Genomic DNA, 15,129 nt, shown 5'->3' on the forward strand with positions numbered 1-15,129 from the left:
CTCTCTCTCTCTCTCTCTCTCTCTCTCTCTCTCTCTCTCTCTCTCTCTCTCTCTCCCCCTGGACAAAATGAAGTATGGGTCAAGGATTCTGTCTTTCACCTCAGCAACAATATTCATTATGCCCACTGTGAAAAGACTACTCCATTAGCTATAATGGGTAAACACAACACAAAAGATTATTTTTTAAAGTTTGTGAAGTTGGGTATCATCCGTGCATATTGTCTTTTAAGTGAATGCTTAAAAGTCCTCAAAAGACTCTTCACCCATATAGAGTCATAGAATCTTAGAGGTAGAGGAGACCTCACAGATCACCTAGTCCTTCTCATACCTGAAGGGTGTCCCTTTCATCCAAATGAGCCTTTTTGCCATAAGTTCCAACTTGCATACATTTCTTATAGTATTAACAATTTTGTCCAATTCTAGGCTCTATCATGGAGGTGTTAAGATACAATTTTATTGTGCAGTGGTCAAAGCTCTCTATGTTGAATTACTTTTAATGGGAAATAACTGATGATTGATCAACATAACAATAAAAATACTACAAGTTCAAGAACAAGATGTACAGGACTGAATGGGGATGATTTGGTACAAACCACTAAAGCATTTTTAACAGACTTTCACCTTTAATCACATTTCTATCATTCAATCTATGTTCACTGGTTTTAAAGAATGACACTTAAAGGCTGTCCTCAACCCCTTTAACTGTTCAGGATCTCCTAGAGAATCTTGCCAAGCCTGTTTCAGGGTTTAGTCCCATCTGACCTAACCATTCACATGACTAATCTACATAAAACTTGAATTCAGACTAAAAATGTCCAGAAAATGGAGCAGTCACAGTTCATACTTAAGAGTAACATGATGGTCACTTCCTAAGGAAAGCCCAGCCTTAGGAATCAGCAAAATGGTGAAGTAGAATAGTAGGAAGCTCTCATCTAACCCTAACTTAAAACCAGTTTGGGCTTTTGAGTCATAAAAGTTTATTTGCTTCTTTGTTACTATCTTCCTAGCCTTACTAAAAACTCTGCTCTTTTTCTCTCACTCTGTGATTCAGTCAAATTGGCCTTTTCTTTGTTCTCTACTCACAGAATTCCATTTCCCATTTCTATGTCTTTGTGCTGATTGCCCTTCATGCCTGGAACATAGTTCTTCCTTACCTCCACCTTATAGAGACCCCTCCTTCTATAATTTGCAGTTCAGGCATCATCTTCAGCATGAAGCCTTTCCTAATCTCTCCAACTGCGAGTGTCCTCCTTCTCAAACTACCTTGTACAAGTACATATATAGACACATGTATATGTATATACATACATGTATGTTCATAAATGTATACACATACACATATACCACTATATATTTACAACTATATGTATATATGCACACATATGTATATAGTGTATGTATGTATGTATGTGCATACACACATATTTGTGCTTACTCATTTTATATTAATGCTATATGTATTTTTATACATACTTGTCCGCTCCATTAGAAATGCAAGCTCATTGAAAATATGGATTGTTTTATTCTTTTTTTTTTCTTTTTGGTGAAGCAGTTGGGGTTAAGTGACTTGCCCAGAGTCACACAGCTAGTATATGTCAAGCGTCTCAGGCTGGATTTGAACTCAGGTCCTCCTGACTCCAAGGCCAAAGCTCTATCCACTGTGCCACCTAGCTGCTCCTGTTTTATTCTTTTTATCTATGTCCTTAGCACCTAGCTGGCACATAGTTGGTACTTAATAACTACCTATTGATTGATTGGTATCTATCAGGTAGCATTTAAGCTCTTTGAGAGTAGTAAATATTCTTTTTCTTATTTTATAAATCTATTACCTAACATGGTACCTTGTATGTAGTAGGAACTTGATAAGTATTTGTTGAATTGAATACCTCATGATTATATTAGTATAGAATATAACACAATCTCCTTCATGAGAAGGAATCATATTTCTAAAATGCCCTCCTCCTTCTTACCTGTACTGATATGTAGGTAGCATTCAACACAAGTTTTCTGTAAATGGGTTTTCCAGTGCTTCCATTATTTTTATTATCTTCTAGTTCTAGGACTCCCAAAATAATAAGTCTTTCCAGTGATGGAATATTTATATCCACTACCATCCATGTGCCTAGAAAAGAATACTTTCATTACAGTATGCAAGTAACATAATAATTTACGGACTATGTCCCACGTGAACGTATATATTCATGCTAGAAACCCTATCAATTAGCTTCCAAATTTGTTCCTAGTCACACTCCACAGGCAGGCCATCCTCTCTCCCTGAGTCCCAAATCGAGCCATTATCTTCCTCCAAGCTTCCTGTTTCTATTGAAGGTCCTGTGGTATTTTGAGTCTCCCAAGTTCACAGCTTCAGAGTTACCTTTACTCTCCTCACTTCCCATACTCAGTCAACTCCCAGGTCTCTCCAATTCTACCTCTACGGCTACTCTCACATTCATTCCTTTCTTGCCATTTGCAACAGCTGCTGTTCTAGCTTATACTCCCATCACTTGTCATTGGACTAGTTGTTGCAATAGTTTTACTGCCATAAAGCTGCTTCCAGGCCTTTTTCTCTTCACGTAGCTAAATATGTAATCTTCCTATGGTACTAACTTGCTAAAAAAAATCTTTGATGGCTGCCTATTGCTTCTAGTATAAAATACAAAATCAACCTCAGCCCAGCAATTAAAGTCCTCTGTAATATTGTCCCAACTTACTTTTTAGATTTCGTTCATAATTCTCCTTTTATATTCTACATGTTCCTGCAAAACTAGACTAAAAGTCCTTTGACTTCAGCATTCAATCTTGTCTCTGTGACTCCAAACAGGCCGTCTCTCATGTCTGGAAAGTTTTCCATCCTTACTTTCCACTTCTTCTAATCTTTAGCTTCCTTTTAAGAATAGTTCAAGTACTACCTCCTAAGTGAAGACTTCCCTGATTTCCCCAATTTAAATTCTTTTCTATTCCCTTTCCTATTCTTCTCAACAGAAAATAAACTTCTTGAGGGAAGGAATTTCTTTCAATCTTCAGTGTGTAATATAGAACTTGTACATAATTCGGGCACTTAATAAACATTTGTTAAATTAAATTGAAACTCTTCATTCTAAGTACTAAGGTTTATCTTCATACTAGCTCCAAGAGGTTGAGATTTATGACAACAGAAACCTCAGGAAGGAAGGAGCTGGTTCCCATAGCCATGAAACAAGGAAGGAAAGAAGCATTTATGTAGAGCCTACTATGTGCAAGACACTGTGCTAAATGCTTTTAACAAATATTATTTCATTTGATCCTCAAATCAACCCCGGGAGGTAGGTGTTATTATTATTCCCTTTTAATAGCTGAGGAAACTGAGGCAGGCAGAAGTTAAGTGACTTGCCCAGGGTCACACAGCTACTAAGTGTTTGAGACCACATTTGAACTCGGGTCTTCCTAATTGAGTTCAGGGCTCTATTTCCTGTTCTATCAGCTGCTTCCATGTTTTTTTTCCTTCTTCTTAGTTTTCTGTTTTCACCTTCTATCAGCCAGCATGCAAAAGGTGGTAGGTAATAAATCCTTTTTAATCTCTCTACACTACCAGAAGTCCCTCCCTAGCATCACTATGGATGCCTCTTTCCTTTCACTTTGTGTTTCCAAAGCACACTGGATTTTTCAAAATTATTTCACTAGCACTTAAGGGAAAGAGGGTAAAACAAGTATTGAACAAAATAAAGAACAATCAGTTTACAGATATTCCTAGACTAGCCATAAATGGCCAATACCTTTTCCTGGGTTATTCTCATCTATCTAGTATCTGGTGACAAAATCAGAGAAGTAAAAGGAAGTACCAGCCATTCTCCATGACAGAAGGAAAAACACAAGGAAAATCAACAAAGTGAAGTGATAATGGAGAAGAGATGTGTGGTATGAGTGTGGCAGACCTAGAAAAATATTTTCTTGTATTTGCTTTCTGGTCCCAGCTAGTGCCCCTTAATTCTACTTCTTATCAACTAGGATTAGTGCTTTTGGGTCTCAGTCTAACACACTGTCAGAGCTCCAAGTTCTAATGCAAGAGGAAGCTTATTTCCTCATATCATTTCAGTCCTCTGGCCTTGAAGAATGATTTAGCTGTTACTCATGGCCTCCTCTGCCCTGAGTCTTCTGAATGTAGCGCAAGCATAGGGCTATTCAGTGTATGTTTTTACCTTCAGGAATCACCACATTTGCTCCTTCTTGAGGGATACTATAATTATTTTCTGGTGATGATTGCCAAAAAGAATCATTAGACCATAAGCTGGAAGAGGAAAAAAAATCAGTTCAATTCCACTGTTACTGTCACTATCAACACGGCCAATAAATATTTGTAGAAAATGTCCCTAAGTTGTAAAGCACTCATACAAGATGTTTGGGATAAGAGTGCCCATTTGAGCTAAGAGACTGCTCATTTGTTCACATTTGAGTTTACAACATTATGGGCAAGATCAGACATGTACAGTGAATAAAATAATTTACAAGCTTCCCCTCCTATATTACACACTGGCTTTTCTCTCATTAGGACAAGGATAATGGGGTTTGTGTTCAGGTGTTATGGGAAATATTTGCTAAATATATTTTTCTATTGTAATATTCCCAAAGTAGTGTTTTAGTGGGGGAAAATGCAAATTGAATACATTGATAAATATTTAATAACTTTATGATACTAAAGATGTTAAATATGGAATAAAGTTTTCTCTATGAAAAATATTTATTCTATTTCTTATATGCAAATATATGGCAAACTCTATATATCACTTCCTCTCCTCCTGGAGCCTCCATTTTGTGAGGTGGCCCAAGCAGGCCTTCACTCCCTCCCAGCCCTGTACCTGACTTTCTGGATTTCAAAATCATATCTCTACTGGGGTCTCATCCTGGAACTTCCCTCAGTGCTTGGTGCTGCGTTACTCTAGAACAACCTATCCTCTGTGAGGTCTGATTACCTCAGTATATCTCCTGGCAAGTATACTTCCCCTCCCCCCCTCATTAAGTTCCTCCTCTAATCTCCATACTGTAAAGGGGCCCAGGCTAGTCTGCTTTTATTGCTCTCCCAGCCCTGTTCCTGGCTTTTTGGACTTCAAAATTATGCCCCTATACCCCGCCCCCCCCCACTCACGACACCTGCTTTTAAGGTCCTTTTTGTGTATTATTTTTCCCTCTTAGAATGTAAGCTTCTTGAAGACAGGAGTTATCTTTTTTTTTTTTTGGCTGTGTGTGTATCCCCAGTACTTAGGTGCAGTTCTTGGCATGCTACACATATTACAAACATACAATGCAGTAATTGTCAGATAGTAAGGGTTTAATAAATGTTTCCTTCCTTCCTTTCATCCTTCCTTCCTTCCTCTCATATTGAATGGGGGGAACATGAAAATGTTAATGAAATCCAAGGGGTGCCAGGACTGAAAAAGAGTGGGAATCCCTACATCATCTTCACCATATCTACTGTCATATTTGCAATGAAAATATCATGTGGTAAGAATTGATTTTGTCTAAATTTAAAAAGGTGTTATGTGTTGTTGTTTTTCATGCTGCAAAATATGCTTACTGCTATTTGTGGGATATAAGACTGCTACATTCTGCCAAGAGATGGATAAATAGTAAGAAAGGGAATATCTCTGGATGGGAGGGTTTAATTAGAAAGTATATATTTCTGAGCTGATTAGGCTAATGGGAACTTCTACTTGAAGCAAAAACCATAGACAGGTCAGTGATATAGCAGCACATTAATACATCAAAGGCCTGTTATCCCAACCCATCTATGACTTAAGATCTTTGAGAGAAGTTTGCAACTCAGGCTAAATAACTTCTTATGGTCACTCAACTAATAAATGCATGAGGGATAGACTTGAACCAGGTCTTCCTGACTTCAAGCTTAGCACTCTAGCCACTGTCATAGGTTATCAATAAATCAATAAAAATTCATTAAATGTCTAATACAACAAGCATTCTGATAGATGCTTAAATACAAAGACAAAAATGAAACAGTTCTTGCCCTCAAAGAATTTGCATTTTGACAGGGGAGACAACAGATGTAATATATAAGTATATGCAATCTAAGTATATGAGAAAAATATAAAGCAGTTCTAGTGTGCAGACATAAACATCGGGTGAGATCAGAAGAGGCCTCATGGAATTTGAACTGAGCTTTGAAGAGAACTCTGGATTCTAAGAGCCTGAAGTGAGGAGAGAGTTCATTCTAGGCATAAACATATAATCATATCTAGTATTTATATAGCATTTTAATATTTTTAAATACTTTACAAGTATCTCAGAGCAACCCTGGGAGGTAGATGCTGTTATAAGTCTTCATTTCATAGATAAGGAAACTGAGGCAGACAGAAATTAAGTGGTCAAGGTCACACAACCAGCAAGTGTCTGAAACTGAATTTGATTCAAATCTTCTTTCTCCTGGTCTAGTACTCAATCTATTGTTATCACCTAGCTGCCTCTAAAACCTATGTTAAATAAATACAGATAGAAGTAGTGCAAGGCAGACAAAATACAAAGTGCAATGAAATATAGACAGTGAACTCCAATGACTGCCTATTAATCTCTAGGATAAAATATAAACTCTATTTGACATTTAAACATCTTCACAATTTTACCATGTCTTAATGGAGACAGGGTGGTACAGCAGAAAGAACATGGTCTTTGGACTCTGAGAACCTGAATTCAAATCCTTCTTCTTACTGTGTGACCTTGGAAAAGTCACTTAAACCTCTTGGGCCTCAATCTCCTCATCTGTAAAATAGGTTGGACTAGATGGCCATTGTGGCCCGTTAGAGATCAATAACCCTACTTTATAGTTTTCTTATACATTACTCCATGCATTCTATGATCTAGATACTTTATTTCCCATCTCCATGCCTTTGCACTAACTGTATTCCATGCCTGAAACTCTCTTCCACTCTACTTTATGGAATTAACTGGCTTTCTTCAAGATTCAGATCAAGTGCAACCTTCTCTACCAGGCTCTTTGTGGTGTGCTCAGGATTCCCCTCCAAGGTTGCCTTGTATCTGCTTTATAATCTTGTGTTTGCGTGTGTGTGTTGTGCGTGTGTGTATACATACACATACACATATATGCATACAATATCCCCACATACACACACACACATAAAGATATGCATACATGTTCACATACACACATACATATGCATCCACATATGCATATGTAGATATGTATACAAACATACCTAGTATCTTCCCCATTAGGATGTAAGCTTCTGAGAGCAGAGCCTATTTTGCTTTTCCCTTTGTATCTCTAGCCCCTAGCATGGTGCTTGGCACATGATAGCACTTACTCAATGTTTGCTTGCTTGTTTACATTATAAAGCAGATCACTATAAAGTGAAACATCACAAAGAGGATCATATTTTCCTATAGGAAGATTGTGAAACTTAGAAGTTGCTATTGTGATCAAGAACCTCAGTAGTAATTATTACTATTAGCACTATGTTAGAAAAAAGACAACAAAACTAAGATAATTTTTAAGATAAAATTTTACAACATCATATAAATGTGAATGAATCTACTGGTAATAAAAAAACTACCATGATATATAAGAAAGAACATCATCATGAATGGCGTAAGATAGGGAAAGTATTATTTAAAGAAAGATAATAGAAGACTACTAAAGAGAAATGACACACTTGTATATTTCTGGACGTTTTCTAGGAAGAGGACCTCGTGTTGAAGCATCTATGGGAATACAATCCTGAAAGAAGCAACAGTAAGCTTGGAAATTCACAATAACATCTTTCACATCAGGATCCAATGTCCTTGAAATAGCTTGATTTGAAGGTAGGTAATTTCTTCCTGACACTGAAAGCAAGAGCAGAAATAGCTTTAATATATTCAATTACCAAAGACTATCTAAAAAAACTGTAATTTAGAAAAATCTTGCATTTCTTTGAAAATTATTTTTAGATTACAACCTCGACATATCTTAAAGTTAATATAGTATAATATGATCTTAGATATTTTGAGGAAAATACATCTGAAGTGAATGTAAATCATGAAAGTGAATTTCTAAGGATTCATTTTGGGGTGAAAGTTGACATAGGTTATCTAGCACAGTCAAAAATTGTTGGCAACAACTGACAGAAACTTTAGAAACTTGGCTAAAAAGACTTTTTTTCATAAACATTTTCAATCTCTCCAGAATAATGAAGCACAAAGGTGTATAATAATAATGTGAAAAGTATAAAATCTGGTGCCTCTTTTGAACATATCTAGCCTCTTTGTGAAAGAAAAAAAAAGCTATGACTTTGTGTAGGAGTACTTAAGCTAATCTCAGGAAGTCAAACCTATGCCTTTAATTAAAAGATATTGAAGTATAAGTTATACAAAGCATTAATTAACACTAACCCCTTCCTGATGAATGCAGACTTCAATACTTCAAGGACCTGTGATTTCCTCAATGTGCAGACATCCTTCACCTCTGTCAAATGAGGCTGACCCTCTTGCCTCATTAGACTGTTTGATTTATTGCTGTGTTGGTAAAAATGTTAACTGATTGCAGTCACCTGATGATGAGCCTGGCCTAACTTAGCTAGGTTGGTTTTCACAGAGGGCAGACATACGATCCACAGCCAATTCCATACTGAAGCTTTTCCTGTTTGGTAGGGATGGTTAGAAATCCTGCTTGGTTTACCTACGCTTTGTGAACTCAGTATTACTTCCGTGCATAATGAGACATTGGAAAAGAACACTGGAATAGGTGAATGAATACCCACCTAGGTAGTATAAAGTACTAGTGTTCTTCTCGAGGTGCCAGTCTCCATTCCTACTAGTGTTCAAATCAAGTGGATTTGAGGATCCATTCCTCATATCAATAATATTGAACATATCAGCCTTTGGAGTGAAATTATGAGATATTATGACATAGTCTTCATCCTGTGTTAAAAAAAACCTACATTGTGATTTTCTTTATATTTTAATGTGAATATTATAAAATATAGTTAATTTTTACAGCTGTATAATTAGTTGCTACATGACTTTAGGGCTTTGAAAGTTTTCGTTTGCTTTTCCCTTTGATTGGCTATATATTTATAATATATTTGCTCACTCCTGTATCTTTTTAAAAGTGAAAATACTGTGACAATGAACAAATTAACAAATTTCTGAGTTAGATCTTATAAGGAAGATATGTCCTTTGAATACTCCAGTGATCTATAATAATTCCACTCCTAAAGTGTTTAACTTAGACTTCAGGGATAGCTTATATAAGTGCAGCTAACACATGGCCAAGATTTGGTAAAGGTTTCAATATTTAGATAAAGAATATTCAAAAACAGTTAACTAACAATTGTAAAAGATTATAGAGACAGCCATTGGAAGGAGTACTGTCCCTGGATTCTGAGGACCCCAGCTCAAATCTCAGCTCTGACATGCACCATCTGTGTAAACTCTAGCAATTCACCTCATCTCTCTGAGCCTCAGTTTTCTTACTTGTCAAATGAGAAGAGCACTAGGTACTTCTCAGGGTAGTTGTGAAGGAAAAGTACGCTTAAACCTTAATGGCTATAGAAATGTGAGTCACTGTTACTCTAAATATTTTTTTTTCTTACCTTAAATCCATAGAATGTGGAGGCATAGGATATATTAATGATGTGTTCTGTGCCTTTAAAATACCAATTAATATGACTTGCATTTGGGATCAATGCCATCCATCCAGACATATGAGTCAGTCGTTTCTTTTGAAATGGAATAATGCTTGTGCCTATATAAAAGCATGGAAAAAAATGAATTAATATCTATCAGTATCTCTGAAAGGCTCCTACTTTCATAAGTTAAGTGCAAGTGGGAAATCTCTCCCGGCTTTTAGTATTATGCAGAAAGTTTAGGAAAGCATTTTATTGTAAATACCCTAGAAGGGTTCTTAACCTTTTTTTGGTGTTGTGAACACTTTTGGCAGTCTGGTGAGGCCTGTCTACCCTCTTCTCAGAATAATATTTTTAAATGCATAAAATAAAATAAATAGAATTACAAAAGAAGCCAATTACATTGAACTAGTTATCAAAATATTTTTAAACCCAAGTATATATGCCACAGGTAAAGAACCCCTACTCTAGAATTTCTTTGCTTTACTTAAAGTTCTAAATGTTTCCTATTATAAAATGCTAAAAGCTTTTATTTTCTGTTCAAAATATAATTGTAAATCTATTTATATTTTGGTAATAAGAATCTTTTTAAAAGTATCTGACAGTTTTGACTTAAAGTATAGGTTAATGATTCATCTTCCCATCTGTATTTTAAGTTAAATAACCCTACCCAGAAGTGGGAAAGAGAAAATAGGAGCAAGGCCCTGGTATCACATGCCAGTCATGTTCTATATAGGGCAGAAACATCAAGGGACCAAAGGGAGGAATAAGTTTTTGGGGTTAATAAGAGTTTGAAGAGATGCTGTGCAGAAACCAAAGACTGTCTGCTAAGTTTAAATCCTAAAATGAATGAGAGTAGCTTATTGAGATACTTAACCCCTTAATTAAGAACTTGACTCTGGTGGTGGGGTGCAGGCCATGACTCAGAGATTTTTCACTAGTGAAGCAGTAAGCTTGGAAATAGAATGGCTGTGAGTCCTGAAAAGGACCAAAGCATCCTGAAGCCACTTATTACCAAAACTTTTAGAGAAGATTTAAATTCAGGTGCTGGGAGAGGTAGCCACAAGGAAATGGACACAATACAAGATTCCAGACTGGGAAGGGAGAGAGAATGAGTTATACTGGCATGAGGCAGGGAGTACACTTAAAGTAGAGATAGTGTAAGTTGATACAGAAGGCACTCAGATTTTAAGTCATTTCATAGAATCATAGAATTTTAGATTTGGAAGGCACTTCAGTTGGCCATTTATCCCAATCCATAACTAAAAATAAATTCCCACTATAAACTACCTAGCAAGAAATCATCAGTCATTCTTTGAGGGTTCTGCTAGTGACTGTGGAGAGAGGGGCAGGTAATTTTTCAAGATATCTCATTCCATTTTTAGATAGTTCTATTAGGAAGTTTTCCTGTCAAGCCTTAATTTGCCTTTTTGCAACTTCTAGCCATTGTACTTAATTTACCCCCTGAGACCAAAGAGAAGTCCAACCCTTCTACTCAAAATCCTTCTCGTATTCAAGCTGTACTTGGAAACAAATCTCTAACAGTCATGTTCCCCTAGAGACTTCTTTTCTCAAAGCTAAACACTTCCCATTACCACCTGTGAGTAGTCTGAGCTGCCCCACTGGGGACCCAACTGGTCAGTTCCAGTTGGGCAGCTTAATTCTTCTCCTCTTCTCCCTGCTCCTCCCCTTTTTCTCCCCTCCCTCTCCCTTCCCTTTCCTTTTTCTCTTTTCTCCTCTCTCCACATGGGGTATCATGCCCTTACCTGAGGGTGCTCTGCCCAAAAGAAGATAAATTTTCAAGGCTGAAACATACCTAGATATCTTGGGGTTTATTGGCTAGATTTCCTTCTTAAAGACCATGCCTTAAACCCAGTTCACTCTGGCTCTCATTCATCGGCCAACAATAGGTCCTACCCAAATATCGCTTAATGGTTATTGTTTGGGCCCTGCTGGTTCAGGGTGAATATAATTGTTTCTCTTTCGGCCAGAAACTCTGAGGGTCTTCCCCTCCCAGTTTGATATTTTTTTTTATTATTAAAGGGGCCATCCCTCGGCTCACTTCTCAAACAGCCCCAATCATTGAATGAGCATTGCCTCAGTCAAAGTAAGAAATCGGAAAGACCTTAATTTAAAAAGGCCAAGGCTTCCTACTGCATCCTGAGCCATCTCCAGTTGTCCTGACCTATATCTAGCTACTGGACCCAGATGACTCCAGAGGAGAAAGTGAGGCTTGACTTTGCACAGCCCTCTGTCACTTCAATTGATTAGCAAGTCATGGCATCATCTTCCTGATGTCGGTCTTCTTCAAGAATGAAGGACAAACTGACAGGGTATGGGCCCCTGGGAAACCCCTGCTTCCCCAACACACACACACACAACCTGAACTTCCCTTGAATTTTCCTACGTGGCAAAGTCTCTGGTGTTTGCCTGAGGCATCGACCCATACCAGTAATCCTCTCACCTGGCCTTTCCTTGTGGCCTATGCCCAATCTCCCAATTCTCTGTTACCTCTAACCTAGCCCAGCCCTTCATTGTCTGTTACCCTGGATTGCCTGGCCACTTCCCACCCTTGATTCTATCTAGACCTCTTCTATGTAGCCCAGGTCCCTTGCATTCATGTGGGCCACACAGCTCTTTTTGGTACCTGCCAGTCACCATAGCCCACTGTCCACTCCCATCCAGATCTTCCCACATATCTTTTTCCCATAAAAACAGTTAGTCTCATCTACCAAAGAGCAGATTCTTAGAATCTCACCCACCCTGATGGGTGTTCTAATAAACCTTGTCTTTGGCTGAAAGAAGGCTTGGGTGGAATTCATTCAAGGCAGGACCTGTGAAGCTCACCCTTGAATTTCAGGGTCCCACCACCCCTAGACCTCAACAGTCCCTCCTACTCCAGATGTATCTGACCAGGGAACTGAACACTGACACTGTCTCCTCCTTATTCTTGAAAATTATGCTTCTCCATTTGACAAAAGAATCCTTTAGTTTTTTTGCCTACAACATCACACACTTGTTTTTATATCTTTCCCTCAAATTGTCTCTTTTAATCATTGTTAATTTTGCATATGCCAAAAAAATCACATTTCCCTAGTAATTTAGTTTACTGAAAGAAATTGTACTCTGGAGTCTTCCCTGGGCCTGTATATCAGAAGGGAAGCAGGTGCTGCTAAATTTCTTACACAGGACACAACCATGCCATCTACTGCTAACTCAAGCAAATAGCAAGCACAGGACCCTCAAAAGTAAGATGAGAAACATCAGATCTGGAAAGGATAGTAGAGTCATTTTTAATGACTCTAATTTTATAGTGGAGGAAACCGAGGCTGACAGAATCTATCCAGTCATCCATGGGTGGTGACAGAGGAGGGATTTATACCCAGTTTTCTCACTCCAAATCTAACCCTTTCCACTGTTACGACAAAAGTGAAGAAATGAATAGTGTATTATTACCTACCACTGCTTAGACACCATTGTTGCCATGAGAACAATGAAGGTGGCAGAAGTGGTTATTATCCAGCTAAAGCTAATTCAGAGGAAACTAGAGGGCACAGCCAGTCAGGCACATATATGCACAAAATCACCTGGTCAGTAAATACACTAACAGAACTTTGAGTGCACCTAATTAAAAGAAGACCTTTCTAAACTTGAGTTGCTATTATCTATCTCAGGTCAAACTCCCTGCCTCTACCCACCCTCCTCCCCCCTCCCTCCCCAGACTCTGTGCTAGGCAACTTGGACTTCAGTGATCTTGGTTTTTGACTACTTCTATTCCACATACTCTTTCTTACCTCTGGCACTCCATACATATGTCTTACCTCAGCTTGTTTGCTCAATGGTTCAGGCCACTAACTATTCAGGAATTTCCCTGCCCCCCCTTCCTGCCTCAAACCTGGAAGGCATCAAACAGCATCATGGAATCGATAAAGCCACAGCCCAAGGGCAGGTTTTGAACTCAGGCTGGAGTAGGAAGAAACTACCATCATAGAGATCAAAGTGAATTATTCAAAGACCATGACAAGCCCAGATGCAACTAAAGAGACATTTTGCTGTGACATCTTTATAACTTCAGTTCCTCACCTGTAAAATTAGGATATTAATAGCAACTATCTCACAGAGGATTGTTGGGAGGTTAAAATGAGATAAAATATATAAAGTGCTTTGTAAATCTTAAAGTGTTATCTGTGTTAGCAGTTATTATTACTACTACTAATAGCTAATGTTTATCTCATCTAATAATTTAATAATAACAATAATCTAATAATGACCCAAACCATGATCATTAGTAGCAATAATCGCAACTAATATTTATATAGTGTTTTCAGGTTTGCAATGTGCTTTAAAATACTTTATTTCACTTTATACTCACACCAATACTGCCATGAGAAAGGTGCTATTACTATCTCCATTTTATAGATAAGGATAATAACAGTACCTATAATGATAACATAATAAAATAATGATCTAAACTATTGTTGATAATAGTAATAGTTTAAGTCAATCTAGTCCCCTCAAACACATTTACATAAAATTTATGAGAAGTTGGACAATTAAATTAAACTTGCCGAAGGAGTCTGAAAGAACCACATCTTTTTCCAACAGAGAGACTGGGGAAGGTTTGTTGAATGCTAAGCGATGAAAGCTGACAGAGGAGTCACAAACTGATCCAGGGAAACCAATGCTCCATTCAGCTTCTTGTTTGCAATGTGCAAGGTCTAACAACGAGCTGTGTGGAACAACTGAGTGTCCTTTGCGTTCTGTGGAATAAACACACATTTTATTGTTCTCACTTCATTGCAGCAAATTAAGAAATGATGGATTGCTTACTATACACAGTAGAGTCATAATTTTCTCATCCTTGGCAAGTGACATGATACAAAACCTCAATTGAGCAAGAGGGGGCAGAGACCCTAAGCGGCTGGCAGAGAGGCTACTGAAGGAGGGAAAAGGAAGTGGGGGTAGGAGGAGGAATTCATCTCAGTCTAACCTCTGTTCACTCCCTCTTTTTAAACCAATTGTCTTTTGCTAACTAAAACTGCTAATTCTACCTCCTAAAATACTAGAAGTACTCTCAGATCCTTTTAAATTTGGCATCCTTTAAGGTCAGAACCATTGGGCAAAGCCCTGAACACTCTATCCTGGTTATAGCTCTCACTGACGTACAGGACCTGTGACCTATTTAATTACATATTTTGTTATTTTCTTTCTGAATTCATTGCCTTAAAGTATCTGGATTTTATAAGTAATATTCTATTTTCCCCCAATTACATATTAAAATAATTTTTAACATTTTTTTTGTTTTGAGTTCCAAATTCTATCCCTCCCACCCTTCCCCCTTCCCTGAGATGGTAAACAGTCCAATAAAAGTTATATATGTGCAATTATGTAAAACATAAGTACCCGGATTTTAAGAAGAATAATAGCTGACACTTTATATAATGACTTTAGAGTTGCAAAACATTTAACATATATTTTTCATTTGATCCTCACAACAGACTTATGAGGTAGATATTACACC

At 37.6% G+C, this 15,129-nt stretch overlaps 1 protein-coding gene across 1 annotated transcript in view; it reads right to left on the reverse strand.

Annotated features, from left to right (window-relative positions):
* Positions 1–15,129, reverse strand: part of PKHD1L1 (PKHD1 like 1) — a 201,501-nt gene that overhangs the window by 58,809 nt on the left and 127,563 nt on the right. The window contains exons 50-55 of the mRNA XM_027854060.1: positions 14,177–14,368; positions 9,576–9,727; positions 8,742–8,901; positions 7,656–7,827; positions 4,176–4,264; positions 1,971–2,122 (exon numbers count right to left, since the gene is read on the reverse strand). Of these exons, the coding sequence (XP_027709861.1) occupies positions 1,971–2,122; positions 4,176–4,264; positions 7,656–7,827; positions 8,742–8,901; positions 9,576–9,727; positions 14,177–14,368 (917 nt within the window). The remainder of the gene's footprint in view (positions 1–1,970; positions 2,123–4,175; positions 4,265–7,655; positions 7,828–8,741; positions 8,902–9,575; positions 9,728–14,176; positions 14,369–15,129) is intronic.

This window comes from Vombatus ursinus, unplaced genomic scaffold, assembly GCF_900497805.2.
Source record: "Vombatus ursinus unplaced genomic scaffold, bare-nosed wombat genome assembly UNPS02010284.1, whole genome shotgun sequence".
Lineage (NCBI taxonomy): Eukaryota > Metazoa > Chordata > Mammalia > Diprotodontia > Vombatidae > Vombatus > Vombatus ursinus.